At 41.7% G+C, this 20,650-nt stretch overlaps 1 protein-coding gene across 3 annotated transcripts in view; it reads right to left on the bottom strand.

Annotated features, from left to right (window-relative positions):
- LOC149318819 (catenin alpha-3) overlaps nt 1–20,650 on the bottom strand; it is a 485,131-nt gene that overhangs the window by 245,039 nt on the left and 219,442 nt on the right. For all 3 annotated transcript variants that reach the window (XM_089510521.1, XM_089510524.1, XM_089510522.1), the window contains one exon: nt 2,880–3,080. In XM_089510521.1, the coding sequence (XP_089366647.1) occupies nt 2,880–3,080 (201 nt within the window). The remainder of the gene's footprint in view (nt 1–2,879; nt 3,081–20,650) is intronic.

Raw genomic sequence — 20,650 nt, 5'->3', positions numbered from 1 at the left:
CACATGCCAGGGCGGAGCTTCCATCCTCTGGGGCGGGGCTTTCTCTGCTCCCTTTCCCGACCTCCAGCTGTCTGACAGACAGCTAGAAGTGGGGGGGTGGGGATTGGGAGAGGGGGTGACAGGCGCGCGCCTGCTCCTCCTGCCCTTCCTTGGCCCCCAGCTGCCTCCCAGAGAACCAGTAAGGGCCTGTGATGGGCAAGAACAACAGGCGCGCGGCCCCTGCTCCTGTCCTCGGGGCTCTGCCAGGCCTCAGGTGTCCTCTGAAGGACACCTCAGGGCTGCCAAAGCCCCGCGGGGAGGAGGAGGCGTGTGCCTGCCCTCTCCTCCTTGGCCCCTTCCTTCGGCTGAACGGGCTCCAAGGCGCCCGTTGTAAAAGCAGACCTTTTAGCACTGAAAGCACAGAAAATACACAGAAATGCACTTTGGAAAGTCACACTGTCTCAGCTTCAGAAAGACTGCATGTCTCCGAAACTGACATATCATCATCATCATCACTACCACTCTCATTGTAAAAGCAGATCTTTTAGCACTGAAAGAACAGAAAATACACAGAAATGCACTTTGCAAAGTCACACTGTCTCAGCTTCAGAAAGACTGTATGTCTCCGAAACTGACATATCATCATCATCATCACTACCACTCTCATTGTAAAAGCAGATCTTTTAGCACTGAAAGCACAGAAAATACACAGAAATGCACTTTGGAAAGTCACACTGTCTCAGCTTCAGAAAGACTGCATGTCTCCGAAACTGACATATCATCATCATCATCACTACCACTCTCATTGTAAAAGCAGATCTTTTAGCACTGAAAGAACAGAAAATACACAGAAATGCACTTTGCAAAGTCACACTGTCTCAGCTTCAGAAAGACTGTATGTCTCCGAAACTGACATATCATCATCATCATCACTACCACTCTCATTGTAAAAGCAGATCTTTTAGCACTGAAAGCACAGAAAATACACAGAAATGCACTTTGGAAAGTCACACTGTCTCAGCTTCAGAAAGACTGCATGTCTCCGAAACTGACATATCATCATCATCATCACTACCACTCTCATTGTAAAAGCAGATCTTTTAGCACTGAAAGTACAGAAAATACACAGAAATGCACTTTGGAAAGTCACACTGTCTCAGCTTCAGAAAGACTGCATGTCTCCGAAACTGACATATCATCATCATCATCACTACCACTCTCATTGTAAAAGCAGATCTTTTAGCACTGAAAGCACAGAAAATACACAGAAATGCACTTTGGAAAGTCACACTGTCTCAGCTTCAGAAAGACTGCATGTCTCCGAAACTGACATATCATCATCATCATCACTACCACTCTCATTGTAAAAGCAGATCTTTTAGCACTGAAAGTACAGAAAATACACAGAAATGCACTTTGGAAAGTCACACTGTCTCAGCTTCAGAAAGACTGCATGTCTCCGAAACTGACATATCATCATCATCATCACTACTACTCTCATTGTAAAAGCAGATCTTTTAGCACTGAAAGTACAGAAAATACACAGAAATGCACTTTGGAAAGTCACACTGTCTCAGCTTCAGAAAGACTGCATGTCTCCGAAACTGACATATCATCATCATCATCACTACCACTCTCATTGTAAAAGCAGATCTTTTAGCACTGAAAGCACAGAAAATACACAGAAATGCACTTTGCAAAGTCACACTGTCTCAGCTTCAGAAAGACTGCATGTCTCCGAAACTGACATATCATCATCATCATCATCACTACCACTCTCATTGTAAAAGCAGATCTTTTAGCACTGAAAGCACAGAAAATACACAGAAATGCACTTTGCAAAGTCACACTGTCTCAGCTTCAGAAAGACTGCAAGTCTCCGAAACTGACATATCATCATCATCATCACTACCACTCTCATTGTAAAAGCAGATCTTTTAGCACTGAAAGCACAGAAAATACACAGAAATGCACTTTGGAAACTCACACTGTCTCAGCTTCAGAAAGACTGCATGTCTTCTTCCTACTCCTCCTCCTGCTCCTTCCTTCCTTCCTTCCTCCTCCCTCCCTCCCTCCCTCCCTCCTCCTGCTCTTTCCTTCCTGCTTCTTCCTCCTCTTCTTCTTCCTCCTTCCTCCCTCGCTCCTCCTCCTGCTTCTTCCTCCTTCCTTCCCTCTTCCTCGTGCTCCTTCCTTCCTCCCTCCTCCTCTTCCCCTGCGGACCCCCGCCTCCCTCTCCCCAGGCCCGCGGCCCCACTGCCTCTCCCTGCCCTCTGGGAGGGCCAAGGCTTCCCCACAGGGTGGGGGGAAGGCGAGCGCCGGCATCCCCAGCGCTTTCCCCGCCCCTCAGGGAAGGCAGAGGCTGGCTCTGAGGGGCGGGGAAAGGCGAGAGCCGGCGTCCCCAGCGCTTTCCCCGCCCCTCAGGGAAGGCAGAGGCCAGCTCTGAGGGGCGGGGAAAGGCGAGCGCCGGCGGCCCCAGCGCTTGCCCCGCCCCTCAGGGAAGGCAGAGGCCGGCTCTGAGGGGCGGGGAAAGACGAGCGCCAGCGGCCCCAGCGCTTTCCCCGCCCCTCAGGGAAGGCAGAGGCCAGCTCTGAGGGGCGGGGAAAGGTGAGCGCCGGCGGCCCCAGCGCTTTCCCCGCCCCTCAGGGAAGGCAGAGGCCGGCCCAGAGGGCCGGGGAAGGAGCGTGCCGGCGGCGGCAATCGGCAGCAGGGTCGGCCTGGGGCCGCTCCTACAGTGCCCGCAGGCCGGATCCGGCCCGCGGGCTGTAGGTTGCCGACCCCTGCCTTAAATATACAACCTTAAAATCCATAACACCTGTAATTTTGAATATAGATGTCTGGGAGCTTTTTCTCTTAAAAAAAAAGTTATGCATACTTAAATTCAGAAAAGAATGCACACTTACCGGCATTTGTAAGATACTGGACATTTTTCATCACTCCTTCAGTGTAAGCCCCAGTCTCATAATTGTCCATCTCACCAGAAACAATGTGAGCCACTCTTGCTGCACGCCCTCGGATGGCACCAGCTGCGCGATCTAAATTGTCACCATCTTGTTCTCTTAGTGCAATGATGCACTTGTTGACATCCTCGAGGATGTGACTCTCTATTGCAAAAACAAAAAGAAGAACAGCAAAACAAGGTTACATAGACCAAGAGACTTGCTTAAAGTATGGCTACATTGGCTGGGAAATTCCAGAAGTAGATGTATGATTTTCCAGTTTGCACATGGAGGAAATGTACAATCCTCTAACATGCCGCCTTAGCATGATCTGTAATTTCCCCAAGTTTTGATTAGAGGTAACATAAATCCTTATGAGCTGTTGTGTAAAATTATCAAACCAATTCATTTACAGTCAACCAACCTAACACTTCACAGATAAGTGCAGGCTGGTCCATCCAGACACACAAAGAAATGTACTGTCGGAAGTATGCACTTGAACACTCATGGATTTCCTTTCATTTCCTATTTCTCCCCCTCTTTCTTTGGTATGTCTTTTGAAGTTCAGCTCACAAGCTGCATGATTTTTTATGCCCCCTCCCCACACGTTATCATCACAGGAACTCTATAAGGTGGATTAGACCAAAAGAAAGTGACTGGCTTAAGGTATCTCTGCAAGTGTGATAGTGTGAAGGCTTGAATCTCAGAATACGATGCTCTGGATCAGCTTCACCCGCTTCTTGTCTTTTTTTTTCACTCACTCAAGACATGAAAGAGCCTGAAGGAAAAGAAAACCTTTATACCCTGCCCCTACTGCCTTAGTTATTTTTTAAAAAGAATAATACTAAGTAGTTGACAACATTTTATTTACTCATCTCTCATATTTTTATTCAGTAATCTCTATTTAATAGCCTCTTATTCAAAATTTCATATATCACCCAACACAGTAACCAAATAATCTCCAACGTTTGGTGATAATGGGTAACTTTTCCTGTCTCCCTGTGTATATTTTGTACCTTCAAGTCATTTGTGATTTATGATGACCCTGAGGCAAATTTACCATGGGGTTTTTCTTGGCACGATTTGTTCAGAGGAAGTTTGCCATTGACTTTCCCTGAGGCTGAGAACATGTGAGTTGCCCAAGGTCACCCAGTGGGTAGTCATATTCAAGTATTAAATGTTAATGCTCAGAACAATGAGATGGGCAAAAGCATGCTAATTCTTATGCATTGGTTAAACCAGATATCATATCTGGCAAGCAGGGGAGCAAGCAACTACAAGTATCCCATGTCAGAGTAGCTAGTGGCAGGAGCTAGGACCAAACCACTTAGTAGAATAGAACACGAATTCAGGATTTTGGGGGCATATTGTTCTCCAAGTCTATTATCTTTAATATCCTTCCTTATTTTTTCATCTAAGGAACTGAGATTGGCTTACACAATATTCTTTCTCCTCTTCATTTTAGCCTCAGAATGAGAGTCAGTGACGATCCCTAAGTCACCTATTGACTTCCATAGCTTCCTATAGTCACAGGGTTTTTTTTAGGTGGGGGGGATGGGGTAATACAAGGCAATATTATGGCTGAGCAGTAGAGTGGGACCATATTTATCAGGTCTAAGTCCCACACTCTGACCGCTACATCACACTGACCCCCAAGGATAATATGTGATGGAGCCTGCTCTGGAAGTGTGATGTAAATTTCTCTAGCAAGGAATAGGTTTTGATTTGGCCAAAAACTAGTGCAGTAACTAAGATTGATAGGTGTTGCTGAACTGGAGCTCAGAGCAGCCTTGTAGAATATCAGTGTGAAGGCAACCACTGTGTTACTTCCTTTGGGGAGATTTTATAGGAAACTGTTTCTTGCTTCTGAGGCTGGTAGTACAACAGCTAAAAATAGAGGAGGAAGAAAGAGTTTTCTAAAATTAGGGCTTATTATTAAGGAAATTGTCACAACCAAGAGGGATGTTTGGCTTATTTTAGGACTGCAGATAATCACTGTTGTGGTTAGGAGATGTACATCACTACTTCCTCTGAAATTTAAAACCACCCTCCCTGAGCTGGGAAAAAGAATAAGAAAGACTGGATAAGATGATAAAACAAGATATTAAGCAAAGAAAGCATGTAATTAAAGACAAGGTAGAGCTGATGGTGATGATACTTAACACCTGTATTAGAAGCTCTGAAGAGCTTCACACTTTTTTCTCACATTAATTCCCACAATAATACTAGGTCTTATTCCAGATTAGAGGGTGTTCTGGGCCCTTCTATAGGCCCTGTTAATAAGAGCTAAGAAATAGGGCTGACAGTGATGGCTCAACTACCTTTTCTTTTCTTTTAAGATTTTGCTTGGAACTTAATTTATTATTATTATTATTATTATTATTATTATTATTATTTTAGCCCACATCTCCCTACAGACTGAGGCGGATTACAATAAAAAAGAAATAAAATACATAACACAAGATAATAATCAACACATAACTCAACAGAATAATCAAATTAAAAAATATTTAGCCTTCTTTGTTAGAGTGCTCTAGTGCCACAGCAAACTACAAATCCCAGGATTCCACAGGATAGAGCCATGGCAGTTAAAGCAGCAACAAACTACATCAATTCTGCAGTGTGGCAGCAGACCATGACATTGTTTTGGGGAAGACATGGGAACTTGAGGCAAAAGAAAAACCACTCACAAAGATTGCCTGGTCCAGTCCTTCACTACTAAGTACTGCGCCCAATATTCAAATGGGAAACAAAACCTTTTTGGATGTATCAGCATTCCTGCCCCAACCCTGCTTACTTCCCCCTTCTTCAAATTAAAGGTGGACTGTGAATAAGGACATTCATGGAAATGTATTGCTGAGACACATCTTCTTGGGCAATGTATCACCTCTCATCATGGAATCTTTTGCTGTGGTATTAGAAATAAAACAAAATGGCCTTATTCTCCTCTTTTCTTACTGTTTTCATTATTTACTTGTCATTTTGTTTGCTATTTTTCTTCTTAACATACTTTTAAAGTCCAGACTCTGAATTGTGTTTTAGTGTAGAAAGGTACCTTGGGGGCGTCTTTCAGGGCTGAAATTGCAGGACTGACATTTGCTTAAATCAATGAAGTTTACTGAATCAATATGTTGGAAAGAAAGAGGTTAGAAAAGAAATGATACCTTTGCATCCATTACTGACACAAGTAGGAAAACTGAAGGCTTGGAAAAGTTTTTGGACTATAGTTCCAGTGCTGTTTAAAAAGAGACTTAAAACCTTTCTCTTTAACCAAGCATTCCCCCATGTACACTGAAGTAATAATAATAATAATAATAATAATAATAATAGGTTTTATTTATATACCGCCCAATCACTGGGAATCCAAGCGGTTTACAATAGAGGGGATAACAGACAGTTCCCTGCCCACAGGCTTACAATCTAAAAGACACGACACAAAAGGAGAAGGGAATGGTGAGGGGGGAGGGAATCAGGTCCAGCATTCTTCTCTCCCTCTAAGGCCTGGACCAAGGCAGATGGACCGGAGGGAGGGCTCTTCTTCTTCAGGCTAGCCCCTGATGGTACTGGGCCAGCCTTCTCTCTCCCTCAGAGGCCGAAAGATGACAGTTAGGGAGGGAGGAGCCTCTTTCTTCAGGCTAGCCCCTGATGGTACTGGGCCAGCCTTCTCTCTCCCTCAGAGGCCGAAAGATGACAGTTAGGGAGGGAGGAGCCTCTTTCTTCAGGCTAGCCCCTGATGGTACTGGGCCAGCCTTCTCTCTCCCTCAGAGGCCGAAAGATGACAGTTGGGGAGGGAGGAGCCTCTTTCTTCAGGCTAGCCCCTGATGGTACTGGGCCAGCCTTCTCTCTCCCTCAGAGGCCGAAAGATGACAGTTGGGGAGGGAGGAGCCTCTTTCTTCAGGCTAGCCCCTGATGGTACTGGGCCAGCCTTCTCTCTCCCCCAGAGGCCGAAAGATGACAGTTAGGGAGGGAGGAGCCTCCTTCTTCAGGCTAGCCCCTGATGGTACTGGGCCAGCCTTCTCTCTCCCCCAGAGGCCGAAAGATGACAGTTGGGGAGGGAGGAGCCTCTTTCTTCAGGCTAGCCCCTGATGGTACTGGGCCAGCCTTCTCTCTCCCCCAGAGGCCGAAAGATGACAGTTAGGGAGGGAGGAGTTATGTTCGATCCCCTTTTCTCCCTCTCACTTACATACACCTATGAATTGGATTTTAATTGTATATTGTAATTAATGTAATGTGGTTTTAATTTTATGTTGTTTTAATAATTTTACTATGTACACCGCTTTGATCACTGCAGAAAAGCGGTATAGAAATAAATTTTATTTATTATTATTATTATGTGAACTATAATCAAAACCAGATGGTAATGGCAAAACTCTTCTTTTTTTAATTTTTATTTAAAAATTCTCCAATAAAAACATAGATACTCATACATAAACAGACAGAATATACATTTAAACTTTGACATATTTGACTAAAGAAAAACCTGCTTAGACATTACACCTTACATTACAAATACTTAACAAAAATAAAAACTTCCTTTCCTTTACTGCGATCATTTTTTATCACCAGATATACTGGCTATCTTGACCTTCAGATTTTCCCTTTTCTTTATAGATTTTTCTTTGTTTATATCTTATATACAGATATAAACCTTCTTTTATAATTCCACATTGTTCTCATACCATGATATATCTTCTGAATCTTCATTTTACCCTTTTATTTAACCCCCTTTTTACTGCTTTTTATTTTTCTTCTTACTGAGGTACAGATTTTATTTTTCAAATGCTATTACACCATTTACACCTTTTTCTGTTTTCAGGTAATTAATGACTGGTTGCCATTCATTTCTATATTTTTCTAAATTTTTATCTCTCAATAAACATGTCAACTTGTCTAGTTCCATAATCTCATAAATTTTCAAAAGCCATTCTTGTAATGTCAGTTCATTTCCTTTCCATTTTTTGGTAATTACGAATCTTGCAGCGGTCAATAAATAGAACATAATTTTCCCGTATTTCATTTCTACATCATCTTTCAACATTCCTAACAAAAATATTTTAGGATCCCTCTCAATCTTAAGATTGTAATGGCAAAACTCTTCTAAAGAAACTTAACCAAAAAAAAAAAAAAAACCCTATGATAGGTACATCTTAGAATCGCCTTAAGCCAAAAATGACTTGGAAGTCACACAACAACAACAACAACACAACACATTTTTCAATGTTCTGGTGGAATCTGTATAGCAAGCAACTCCACATTGTGCATGCTATAAATAAAGTAGCAAAATGAATAAAGCAGTACTTGTGAATGCCACACTAATGCCCAGCTAGCAACTAAAGATTCATTCACACGCCCATGTATGTATCTGATCTCTCAATGCTTGATTATACTATATTTGATAATACCTGACTTCTCAATAACTGATTATACTATATTTGATGGGTCAAACTGATGCAACTGCTGAGCATTGTGTTTCAGGTGATATGACTGTCTGTTGTCTGACAGTTATCCACACATGTACTCCACAGTGGCAATCAACGGTTTATATGTCCATGAGAGAGTGAACCCTATCCAGGTTTTAATCCAGGTCGGTTTCTGAAGTGCTGACCCCTTTTCCTAAATACATTCTGCACCCTGGAAATTCCTTTATGGCTAGCCAAAACCTGGAACAGATTCACTACCCCACTGAATGGGAGCCACCAGATGACACTGGAGTATATTGCAGGCAGGAGCCAGGTGTGAATTTCATTTCAGCCTGTATTTGATACAAATTCACCAAAATTCACAAATGTCCTCATATTCAGGATGGAAAAAATTGATACTAAAAAACTAATTATGAAACGTAACCTGCCGAATTCTTTCATCCAGGCCCAGAACTTTGAGCCCTCTTAAAAGTCTGTTTCTGGGTCCTTGTGTATTCAGTCATATTTGTGGTGCTGAATTAAGGTGCCCACTTCTTTATTTCCTCTCTGAGAAGCCACCCATCTTTAATACTTATATGGAAGGCAGGCCAAACACAATTCTTTCTCAACAGTTGTACCTGTTGAACTGAACCACTTCATGTGGCTGAAACTTTAAAAGCGGGTTGTTCATGAAGAATTTACAAGAATTCAGAAAATTCATATTCAAGATGGAAATAACTTGAGGGTTTTGAAAAGTGGAAAATAAGAGAAATGAGTCAGATTTTCCTAACCCCACTGTAGGCAATGAATTCTTAATATGCCTGACAGAACCAGTGCTGAGCATACCTAAAAAGAATTCTTGATCGTTTTAGCTTTTTCATGAATTTTAGCACATAGTTAAGACTAGCAGGTGGGCCACTGAAAGTAGGAGCGGCTAACTTTCCCCATTTCATTGCTCTTAGCTTTTGAAACAGTCCTAACTTTATGCTGCAATTTAACAGCCTGAATAGCCGAAATCTTTATATGTTATTCATCAGATCCCCCACAGAGGTGGTGAGGTAGTTGTACAATCAGTTTTAGCAGTGCATTGGCAAAGCATGATGGGTTTCTTTACCTTGTCAAAGCACACCGTAATCTACTATATGCACCTGGCAATCTTTTTTGAAAATCGTAAGGAAAAAGAGAACAACATGGTAGCTGAACTTTTTCCCCCTCCAAGGTCACTTTAAGAACTGTCTGAAAAGTGCAAAACAAAAGTTTTGCTTGTCTCTGGTGCTGTTATTGTAACTTTTCCATCAATAGCTAGAGGGCACCAGTCAATTCAGCACCTTTTTATGATAACTAAATTCACTTTGAAACAAATAAATGAACACTTAAATTTTAGGTCTTTCCCCTTTTGCTCGATTAGCATTATATGGCTTCAGACATCTCTGCAATGTTTTCACTCCTTGTGCAATGTGAATAACAGAGTGAACATCACACCAGATTATGCATTGCTAAGTGCTATCCATTTCAGAGATGCCAATAAAATATTGTCAGAGGATAATGGCCATCTGCTGCTCTTGCATAATTGCTCAGGTGAAGACACTTATTTTGTGAAAATATTCTATTGCAACTGCTTTATATCAGCTACATCAAGTCCCAACACAAATGTGATGTCTGTGTTCATGGTAGTGAAATTTGTCCTCTATGTCTTTGTTGGATAGCAGGTAGAGACTCACATTTAGATTTCAATTCACAAGCCACTTAAAACAGCAGGCCCACGTAATCCAAGTTTGGGGCCAAACTATGTATTAGCAGATGACCTCTTCTTTTGCTTGAAAGACACCTTGGGAGGAGGGATGTGACTAGAAGCAAAGAAGCAGTAAAAGAAATCAATTCCTCCCCAAAATCTTTTTCTTCTGAAAATCTTTCACCAAGCAACTCTCTTCCCCATTCCCAATTTATTATACAATAAGGACAGCAACAGTAGGAAAGATGATAAAATGGGCCACAGGCATCCATGTTTGAATCTATGCCTCAGGATGTAGAGAAGGAGGAAGCAAGAGGCTAAAGTACAGACATCAGTGGTTTGTTGACTACTGATAGAAAAACGGACACTCTTTATTTAAATTTCAGATTACCTACCAAACACAAGGACCAATTTAAACACCTCGGTTCTTTTCTGAATCTTGAGGTGGCTTTAGGATGATGCACATGCAGTCCCCAAGACACACACCGGACTAGGTCTGTGCCTTAAACATGGCCCAAAGTTGTGACAATTAAAGAATGTAAAGACTACCTGCTGAAGAACAAGGAGTTAAAATGTTCAGTACAACAATATTTGTTATCATGACAACAGAGTAAGACATGTCTGTTGCTAAATTTCGGGGGGAAATATGCTGGTTAAGACTGTTGTTGGTTAATATATAGCTTGAGATTCAAGATGTAAGCAAGAGATATCTTAAGGAAATACGAGACCAGCTGGCTTATCAGTCTTTTCTTCTCTTAAGTCTTCTGTCATCTAATCAAATTGAACAAATTCTGTATTATTGCCTGGGAGGACATTCCTTGCTTTTAATTTCCCCAGGATGAGAAGCAGATTAACATCTGTTCTGATTTTTTTGTCTTTGTGTTAATTTTTGTTTTGCTGCTTCTCTAAATTATCTTTATTAAGATTGAACATAATTATTTTGAGTTGCCATTGACAATTCTCATTTCATTGCCTCTCTTGTAGGTTATAAGTCAATTTGGCTTCTGCAACAAGGCCAGCTGAAGATGGAAAATATCTATTAGTTGATTAATCTAGAGAGAAAGAGTCAATAAAATTAAGTTGGCAGTACTCCATCCTAACCCACTATAAATCAACAGTAGTAATCATTTAAAGCAATACTTTATCTATTTCATCTATATTTTTCTTATGTTATATTTTAATAATGGTTCAGAAAGAAAGAAAGAAAGAAAGAAAGAAAGAAAGAAAAGGTTTAACATTCAGCAATGTGCCATGAATTGCTTTGATTTGTTGAATTTTTACTTTTAATTTTTAATTGTAATTTTTACTATTTTTACTTTGGTGACTACAGGTTTATGTTTTATTTGCAGAGTTTAAAATGCTCTAGATCTATTTACCACAATGGTAGTATTCAAATACCTCCTTTACATATTTACCAAATGGATAAAGATGAGAGCAGGATTGCATCTGCCAACTATGGGACAGCAAAAGGAAGAAGAAGGAAACGGTAGGGTCACTGCGTGGAGAAGATGGCAAAATGCTAACAGAAGACAGAGAAAAGGCAGAATTACTCAACACCTTCTTTGCCTCAGTCTTCTCAGAAAAGGCAAAGGGTGCTCAACCTGAGGATAATGGAGCAGAGGACAGAATAGGGGAATTTCAGTACAGAATAAGTAAAGAGATAGTAGAAGAATACCTTATTAATCTAAATGAATTTAAGTCTCCGGGACCAGATGAACTCCATCCAAGGGTATTAAAAGAACTGGCAAATGTAATATCGGAGCCATTGGCAATAATCTTTGAAAACTCCTGGAGAACAGGAGAGATCCCAGCAGACTGGAGGAGGGCAAACGTTGTCCCCATCTTCAAAAAGGGGAAAAAAGAGGATCCCAACAATTATCGTCCAGTTAGTCTGACATCAATACCAGGAAAGATTCTGGAGCAGATCATTAAACAGAGAGTCTGTGAACATCTAGAAGGCAATGCCATAATCACAAAAAGTCAACATGGGTTTCAGAGAAACAAGTCATGCCAGACAAACCTAATCTCTTTCTTTGATAAAATTACCAGCTTGGTAGATGAAGGGAATGCTGTGGATATAGTATATCTTGATTTCAGTAAGGCCTTTGACAAGGTTTCCCATGACATTCTTGCAAACAAGCTTGTAAAATGTGGGCTAGACAAAGGAACTGTTACATGGATCTGTAATTGGTTGACCGGCCGAACCCAAAGGGTGCTCAACAATGGCTCCTTTTCATCCTGGAGAGAGGTGACCAGTGGGGTCCCACAGGGCTCTGTCCTGGGCCCAGTGCTATTCAACATCTTTATCAATGACCTGGATGACAGAATTGGGAGCATACTTATCAAATTTGCAGATGACACCAAATTAGGAGGAATAGCTAATACCCCAGAGGACAGGATCAAGATTCAAAATGACCTGAATAGACTAGAAAGCTGGGCCAAAGCTAACAAAATGAAATTCAACACAGAGAAATGTAAGGTATTGCACTTAGGGTGGAAAAATAAAATGCACAGATATAGGATGGGTGACACCTGGCTGAATGGAACTACGTGTGAAAGGGATCTAGGAGTCCAAGTAGACCACAAGTTGAACATGAGTGAACAGTGTGATGCGGCAGCTAAAAAGGCCAATGCTATTTTAGGCTGCATCAATAGAAGTATAGTGTCTAGATCAAGAGAAGTAATAGTGCCACTGTATTCTGCTCTGGTCAGGCCCCACCTAGAATATTGTGTCCAGTTCTGGGCACCACAATTCAGAAAGGACATTGAGAAACTGGAGCGTGTCCAAAGGAGGGCGACAAAAATGGTGAAGGGTCTGGAAACCATGCCCTATGAGGAACGACTTAGGGAGCTGGGGATGTTTAGCCTGGAGAAAAGAAGGTTAAGAGGTGATATGATAGCCCTGTTTAAATATTTGAAAGGATGTCATATTGAAGAGGGAGCAAGCTTGTTCTCTGCTGCTCCAGAGAACAGGACCCGGAACAATGGATGCAAGCTACAGGAAAAGAGATTCCACCTGAACATTAGGAGGAACTTCCTGACAGTAAGGGCTGTTCGACAGTGGAATGCACTCCCTCGGAGGGTGATAGAGTCTCCTTCCTTGGAGGTCTTTAAACAGAGGCTGGATGGCCATCTGTCAGGGATGCTTTGAATTGGATTTCCTGCATGGCAGGGGGTTGGACTGGATGGCCCTAGTGGTCTCTTCCAACTCTATGATTCTATGATTCTATGATTCTATGAAATGGCAATGCCACCACATGGTCTACATCACAACATTATGTGAGGGACTTTGTTGTTGTTGTTGTTGTTGTTGTTGTGTGTTCAAGTCGTTTCTGACTTAAGGTGACTGTAAGGAAAAGCAATCACAGGGTGTTCTGGCAAGATTTCTTCAGAGGGAGTCTGCCTTTGGTTTCCTGTGATATTGAAGGAGTGTGACTTGTCCAAGGTCACCTAGTGGGTTTCCATAGCTTACTGAGAATTCAAACCCTGGTCTCCAGAGTCATAGTCCAATGTTCAAACCACTAATCTATTTCAAATGATAAACCAATTAGGACAGGGAGTTGACAGATCTGTGCATCAGACAGTACACTGGCAGAGATAGCAATAGCAATAACAAGTACATTTCTATACCACTTATCAGTGCACTTAAGCACACCTTAAGCAGTTTACAATGTGTAAACTAATTGCCCCCAACAAACTGGGTACTCATTTTAGCAACCTATGGAAGGATGCAAGGCTGAGTCAACCCTGCACCCCTGGCTGGTACTGAACTCATAACCTTGTGGTTTGTGAATGAATGTCTGTTGTACAGGCATTTAACCACTGCACCTAACTAGATAGCTTTCAGCAATGTGGGCAGAGGCAATATTTGAAGCAGGGACTACTGAATTCATACTTTAGTCTCTTAACCAAAATGTTACATTGGGTGACACGAACAAGATGTCACACAAGAACTGAGTGTTCTGGGTGTTTTATTCCTTCTTCTAGCTTTTTCAAGTTTTTCCTCTAAAACCTAGTGTAAAATATAGTATACTATTCCAGCTGAAAACCCTACTGGACTCATCCATACTATATGTGGAGTCTCCCAAAATCAAAATACACCAACATCCAAAATTGTCCACATGGTTGCCTGAAATAGTGGCACCTTTGCTTTCTGATGGTTCAATGTACCCAAGTTCTCTTTCATGCACAAAATTGTTTAAAATATTGTGTATAAAATGACATTCAGGCTATGTGCATAAGGCATATACAAAACATAAATGAATTTCATGTTAGACTAGGATCCCATCTCCAAGATATTTCATTATGTATATGCAAATATTCCAAAATCCAAATAAATCCAAAATACTTCTAGTCCTAAGCATTTCAGATAAGGGAGACCCAACCTGTACCAACTCAACTTCAAACATGCTCTCATTTCCCCAATTCTGAAAAAACCTTCTCTTGACCCCTCCTCTTTGTCTAGCTATCGTCCGATTTCTCTTCTCCCCTTTCTTTCTAAGGTTTTGGAACGGGTTGTTTATTCGCGCTGTCTCAAGTTTCTCGAAACCAACTCCATCCTTGATCCCTATCAGTCTGGTTTCCACCCAAGGCATTCCACAGAGACAGCTCTCACAAAGATCTCAAATGACCTTTTACAGGCCAAGGCTAATGGCCTTTACTCTGTTCTCATTCTTCTCGATTTGTCTGCAGCCTTCGACACTGTTGATCACTGTCTCCTAATTGACATACTCTCTGACCTTGGGTTCTCAGACTCTGTTCTCGACTGGTTTAGATCTTACTTGTCTGGCAGATCTTTTGCAGTAGTTGCAGGGGGTCAGACTTCTTCTCCTGTTCCCTTATCTGTTGGAGTTCCCCAGGGCTCTGTTCTGGGTCCCCTTCTGTTTTCTCTCTACACACTGTCCTTAGGAAAATTCATCAGCTCTTTTGGTTTTTCCTACCATCTGTATGCCGATGACACCCAGCTGTATCTTTCTGCCCCTGACCTTTCTCCAAGGCTTGAACAGCAAGTCTCGTCTTGCCTTACAGCTGTCTCACAGTGGATGCGCCATCGGCGTTTGAAGCTCAACATGTCCAAGACGGAGCTTCTTGTCTTTCCTCCTAAGCCCAACCTTCAACACTCCTTTTCTGTCTCTGTGGACAACATTTCCATTCAACCAGTCCAGCAAGCCCGCAGTCTTGGCTTTATCTTTGACTCTTCTCTGTCGTGTATCCCTCAGATCCAGACCACAGCCAAGGCTTGTAGATTCTTTTTGTACAATATTGCCAAAATCCGACCATATCTCTCCGCCTCTACTGCCAAGATCCTGGTCCATGCCCTAGTGATCTCACGACTTGATTACTGTAATGTCCTCCTGGCTGGACTTCCTCTTTCTCACCTCCGTCCTTTAATCTCTGCCCAGCATTCAGCTGCACGCATTATCACTTCCACCCACCGCTCTGACCACATCTCTCCTGTGTTGGCATCCCTTCACTGGCTCCCTCTCCCTTTCCGCATTCAGTATAAGCTCCTGCTGTCGACATTCAAAGCCCTCCATGGACTGGCCCCTCCTTATTTATCAGACCTTCTTTCTCCTCACCTTCCCACTCGGGCCCTCCGTTCTGGTAGTCAAGGGTTCCTGTCTCAGCCCATGATTTCCTCTGCCCCATCCCGGATTCGCCCCTTTTCATTTGCTGCCCCTCACTCCTGGAACCTTCTTCCTCCACAAGCAAGAGTCATCACTTCTTTAACCAGCTTCAAAACGGAGTTGAAAACCATCCTGTTCAGAGAAGCCTTCCCAGACATCGCATAATTGTTGCTTACTATCTGATGTTCTGTTGTTGACTGTTTATTGATCCATTTCCTGTATTGCTATGTATTGTATATGTATTATCCTACTTGTGAGTATGTATTTTCCCTGGATAATGATTAACCTTCCATTTTGAAGCCAAGCCCTCCCTCCTGTCCATCTGCCTTGGTCCAGGCCTCGGAGGTTGAGAGGAACTGCTGGACCTCTTACCCTTTCCCGTCACCACTCCCTTCTCCTTCTGTGTCATGTCTTTTTAGATTGTAAGCCTGAGGGCAGGGAACCGTCTAACTAAAAAGATTGCATGTACAGCGCTGTGTAAATTTACAGCGCTTCATAAATAAAGGTTAATAATAATAATAATAATAATAATAATAATAATAATAATTCAGACTGACTCACATGTCTGTCATCCACACATTCATTCTTATACTGTGATTTTAATCGCACACAAAAAGATAGAATGAGTTTGCCTGCTTTTGCATCAGCACCCAATGCAACATCACTGGGCAACATTTAAATGTTTAGACATTGCCACCTTACCCTGGAATCTGCTGGAGGCCTCATCCTCCTACTTCTGTCACCAGAAGTCTGCCACTGCAGTTTCTGCTATTGCCAAGATCCCAATTATTCTACTGGGAGATGTGGTGTGTGGAGTACCTCTGTGTTTACCAGAAGAATCACATTTGCAAGAGCTTGCATCTTCCATGCCATGTTTCCTTTTAGCAGATATGCATGTAATAGTCAGCAGCAGGGCAGCATATGATGTCCAGCTCTGACCTAACCCATTTATATAAAACTGAGTGGAAAGGATTTTCCACGATCAGACTAACAGATGTAGAACTAATGATAATACCATGTACCCCTTTCTTGTATTGATCCAATGCCTAATAATAATAATAATAATAATAATAAATCCCAATTCAAGTCCTTTCAGTGCACTGGTATAAATAACATGGGTTGAAGTGGCAGGAGGGCTTTTACAGACTGGATCTTTTAGCTCAAGGCCAAACCAAGGGTCTAAAGCAGCTTTCCACATTATAGTGCTTTCCAAGTATGTGGGCCACCCTCTTCTTTTTCATTCAGCATCGATAACAGAGAAAGAGTAGATGAATTTGGAAGACAAAAGCATGCATTCAGGCATAGGTAGTAAAGAAAAAGAAACAAAGTCATAAATTCCACTTAAGCCATTTATCTTGTTTATTTAGACAGTGGAAGATTGGGCTTGTTATCATTTACATACAGATTGCCTGTGCAGACTAACCCTCCTGTTCCTTTACTCTCCTTGGGGAAAGGGCATGCAGGGATATGAGCAAGCAACACTTTAAAGCATGTCAGTAAATTCCTTACCCTCTGTTCATCCCAGACTGAGACTCCAGGGTACAGTATCAAGCTCAGGAGGGAGCATGAATTTTTGGATCCATCACCATTTGTTTAGCGTATCCTAGAAAATCCTTTGCTTATCGCACAGCAATTATATGCTATCGTTTTGTTTCTATTGAGTTGTCTCAGAATAATCAGGGTAATATCATTAATGCTCTGTGCCTTTGCTATTAAGTTCATCAGTGGGGAGTTTAGAAGAAGTATCTCTTCATCAGTGATTGGCTTGTGAGTAATATATCCTTGGTTCCTTCTATTTATAGATAAACAAAATAAAATGCCTCCAGTTGCTTTATTTCACTTTTGCTTTAAAGAATTGAACTTATATTTGTTGGGGAAGGGAGGGAGAGGAGATTGTGGAAACACTTGTGGTTGAGCTCACTGTTGTTTTCAATTCAACCAGAATGAATCTGGATGTACACCTCCTAAGAAACAAAGAGGCGGTAGCAATTGTATGCAGCTGATTTTCTCAGATGGTTATTAATGTCTGTTTGCTGCCTCCCTTTTTGTAAACATGGGTAACTTGTGGCCTTCTGAATGTTGTAAGATTGCAACTCTCATCAGCCCTAAGCAGCATAGTCCATGATTAAGGATCATGGGAGTTTCAGTCCCAACACAAACTCTCGAGAAGGACACATTTCCCATTCATGTTTTTATATGCAGAGGTACAAGGATTTTAACAAACACGGTGATGAGAACTAAACCAAACTATCAATAGCCACTGAAAGTTCTAGTCAGGGGCTTTCCAGACCACCCTGAAAGGAAGGCCTGGAGGTGCCTGTTTTTACTCCGAATGGACGCCAGAGGAGCCAAATCATGCAGTGTCCCTCTGCACCAAAAAGAACCCAGAAAAAACAGGTTCTTTTTGGCATGCGTGGACAATGTCATCAGTGTGCCATTGGCGCACTGTGGCATATCAATGATTCTAGCACAGCGCCCAGACATGCGGACGCTGCACTGCGCTTGCATCATCATAGCGGCCCCTATGGATGGAAGGCCACCATGATGCTGACATCTGTATGGCTAGGGTTCCAGAGTGTGCGGTTGCTGTGTGCTCCAGAACCCTAGATTCAGCACCAGCAAACTGCTTCTCACTCATCTGTATTGGACCTAAGTAACTAAGGGCTTGTCTACACAAAAGATGTCTAACATAGTCTGAGTACACTCTCTCCAGATGACATATGGCCACATCCACAGCAAAACCATTGTTTTAAGCCACTGATCCAGTTTAAGCGAACCAATGGTTATTTAACCCATGGTTAGGAGAAGCTGCTGCCTCGCCATCCAAACAATCAACAAGGAGGGGGTAGAGCACACCCGCCATCCTTGTTGATCACATGGCAGGCTGTCCCGTTCAGTGCAGTGTTGACCTGGCTGATCTATATTGACAATGACACAGCATCACACTGGATTCGACTTGGTGCATGTTGTCACCATCATGGGTGGTCCAGGCATAATGCTTCAGACTGGCCCTGGATTGAGCGGCTGGATTGACACACCCTAAGGCTTCTGCATTTCCTTCCTGCTCTAGCACCTGAGAGAATACAGCTTTTGGTATTCCAGGCATCACTAGGTATAGAAACATTGATCTCAAGTAAATAGCTCAACTTTCCTTGATAGAAAACGAAACTTGAGGTAGACCCTTGCATTTTCTGCTGCAGCATTCCTTGACTTAGGCAGCAGTGTGGTGTGTTGCACTTACTCTCACTGCATCATTTCAGTCCTGTCCATTTTGTAAGGAATGGAATTGTATAAGAAGTACAGCACCTCTAAACACCTTTGTGACATCCATCCCAGCCATATATGTGTCTATTCAGTTGAGCTAACTGGAATACAGGATCACTGCTGAAAAAAATATAACAAAATCTAAAATTCAAAAGCAGTGATACCAGTTCCAAAGCATAAAATATATTATGCAAACTTTCAAAGCTTCACTGGCTGCTTCATTAAGCAAAGATGTTAACAATTATAGAGGAGGAAAAAATGTGATGCACATTACAGAAATAAAGCACTTTAACTTCCATGTCTCAAAGCTATGTGATTCTGGGATTTTCAATTTGGTGGGCCACAGGAACTCTCTGGATAGGGAAGGTAAATATCTCACAAAACTATAAATCCCAGCATTCCATAGCACTGAGCCATGGAAATTAAAGTGGTGTCAAACTTTTATTTTTTCTGTGTGGCCACAGCCAATATTAGAACCATAGGCCTACATTCTATCCAAGATGTTTTCAGTTAAGATAGTATTGAGAGATTTCAGTGCAGGCAGAGACTACTCCCCTTACTGGCCATGTGAAGACAAAGAGCAATAAAAGACAGGTAATAAAATTTCCCATAAAGGGAGATGAAATTTTATTAGCTGTCTTATATTTTTCTTTTGACATTAACATCATCACATTTTTTTCTCCCGTTGGAGAAGGCTAGTGTTGTTGAAACAGAGGAAAAGGTTGTTAAAGAAAGATGCTACCATGCCGACCTTTCCTGGTAAGTTCCATTTATTGTATAATTTTTATACTTTCTACCCAGCATGAGGACTCATCACAGAAGCTTTGGTCCCTACGATAGGAACAAATTCAATCAATTTCATTATAGATTAAGTTGGAAACTACCTTAATGAAAAGAGGATACTTAATTATACTTATTTTTTCGCTAAAGTGATTGACATAAATGTTTCTTCAGAATTGAATCATTAAGATATTAATTCATTAAATGGGCCATAGTGCTAAAGAGCCAACAGGTAGTACATTACTCAACTGATTCCTTGCTCAAAATGTATTTTTCTTAATGCTTGCAAAACTACTTTTCAATTTTGTTTAGCTTCTCAGGGTTGGGGTATTTCAAAGTCTAAGTGACAAGTAGTAAGGACAGCTTGAAAGAGGCTGTAATTTCCTTTGCATTTAGGTAGTCCTCCCTTGCTCTGTATCCAACAGAACATGCAGGTTCCACTTGCAGCCTAGAACATTGAATTTTGAAACTATTAGCCCTAGGATTTGTGATGGGATCCATGTGAGAATCTGTAAGCTAAATAAAATGGGAAGTTAAGGAGATAAAAGTATAATGGATGAAGAGCGAAAAGGCAAAAGAGAGGTTTTTGGCAAGACAGGGGAAAAAATGAGTTTCCCAAATCCATGCAGCTATTTCTTGCTCTCCAGAACTCAGAACAGGGACAGGGAATGGAGGAGTAAAATAAAGGATGAAATTTATCATATTGTTTTTCTGGTGAGGCGTTTAGTCTAATAATGTTAACATATATTTAAATCAGCTTACAATTAGCCAAATTCTTCTAAAGGTCCTCTTCAACATAAATGCTGATAAATTAGATTTCTAACACAGTAATGATTAATTCAATGTGTTAAGCCAGTGGTTCTCAAACTGTGGCAAAGGACTCACAGGGTGTGTGTGCATGAGAGTTGCTCCTGAATGGATGCACATCAGAAC

Source organism: Sceloporus occidentalis, unplaced genomic scaffold (assembly GCF_023333645.1).
Source record: "Sceloporus occidentalis isolate IW3139 unplaced genomic scaffold, rSceOcc1.0.p SCAF_2, whole genome shotgun sequence".
Lineage (NCBI taxonomy): Eukaryota > Metazoa > Chordata > Lepidosauria > Squamata > Phrynosomatidae > Sceloporus > Sceloporus occidentalis.
This window is presented reverse-complemented; position numbering and strand designations above follow the sequence as displayed.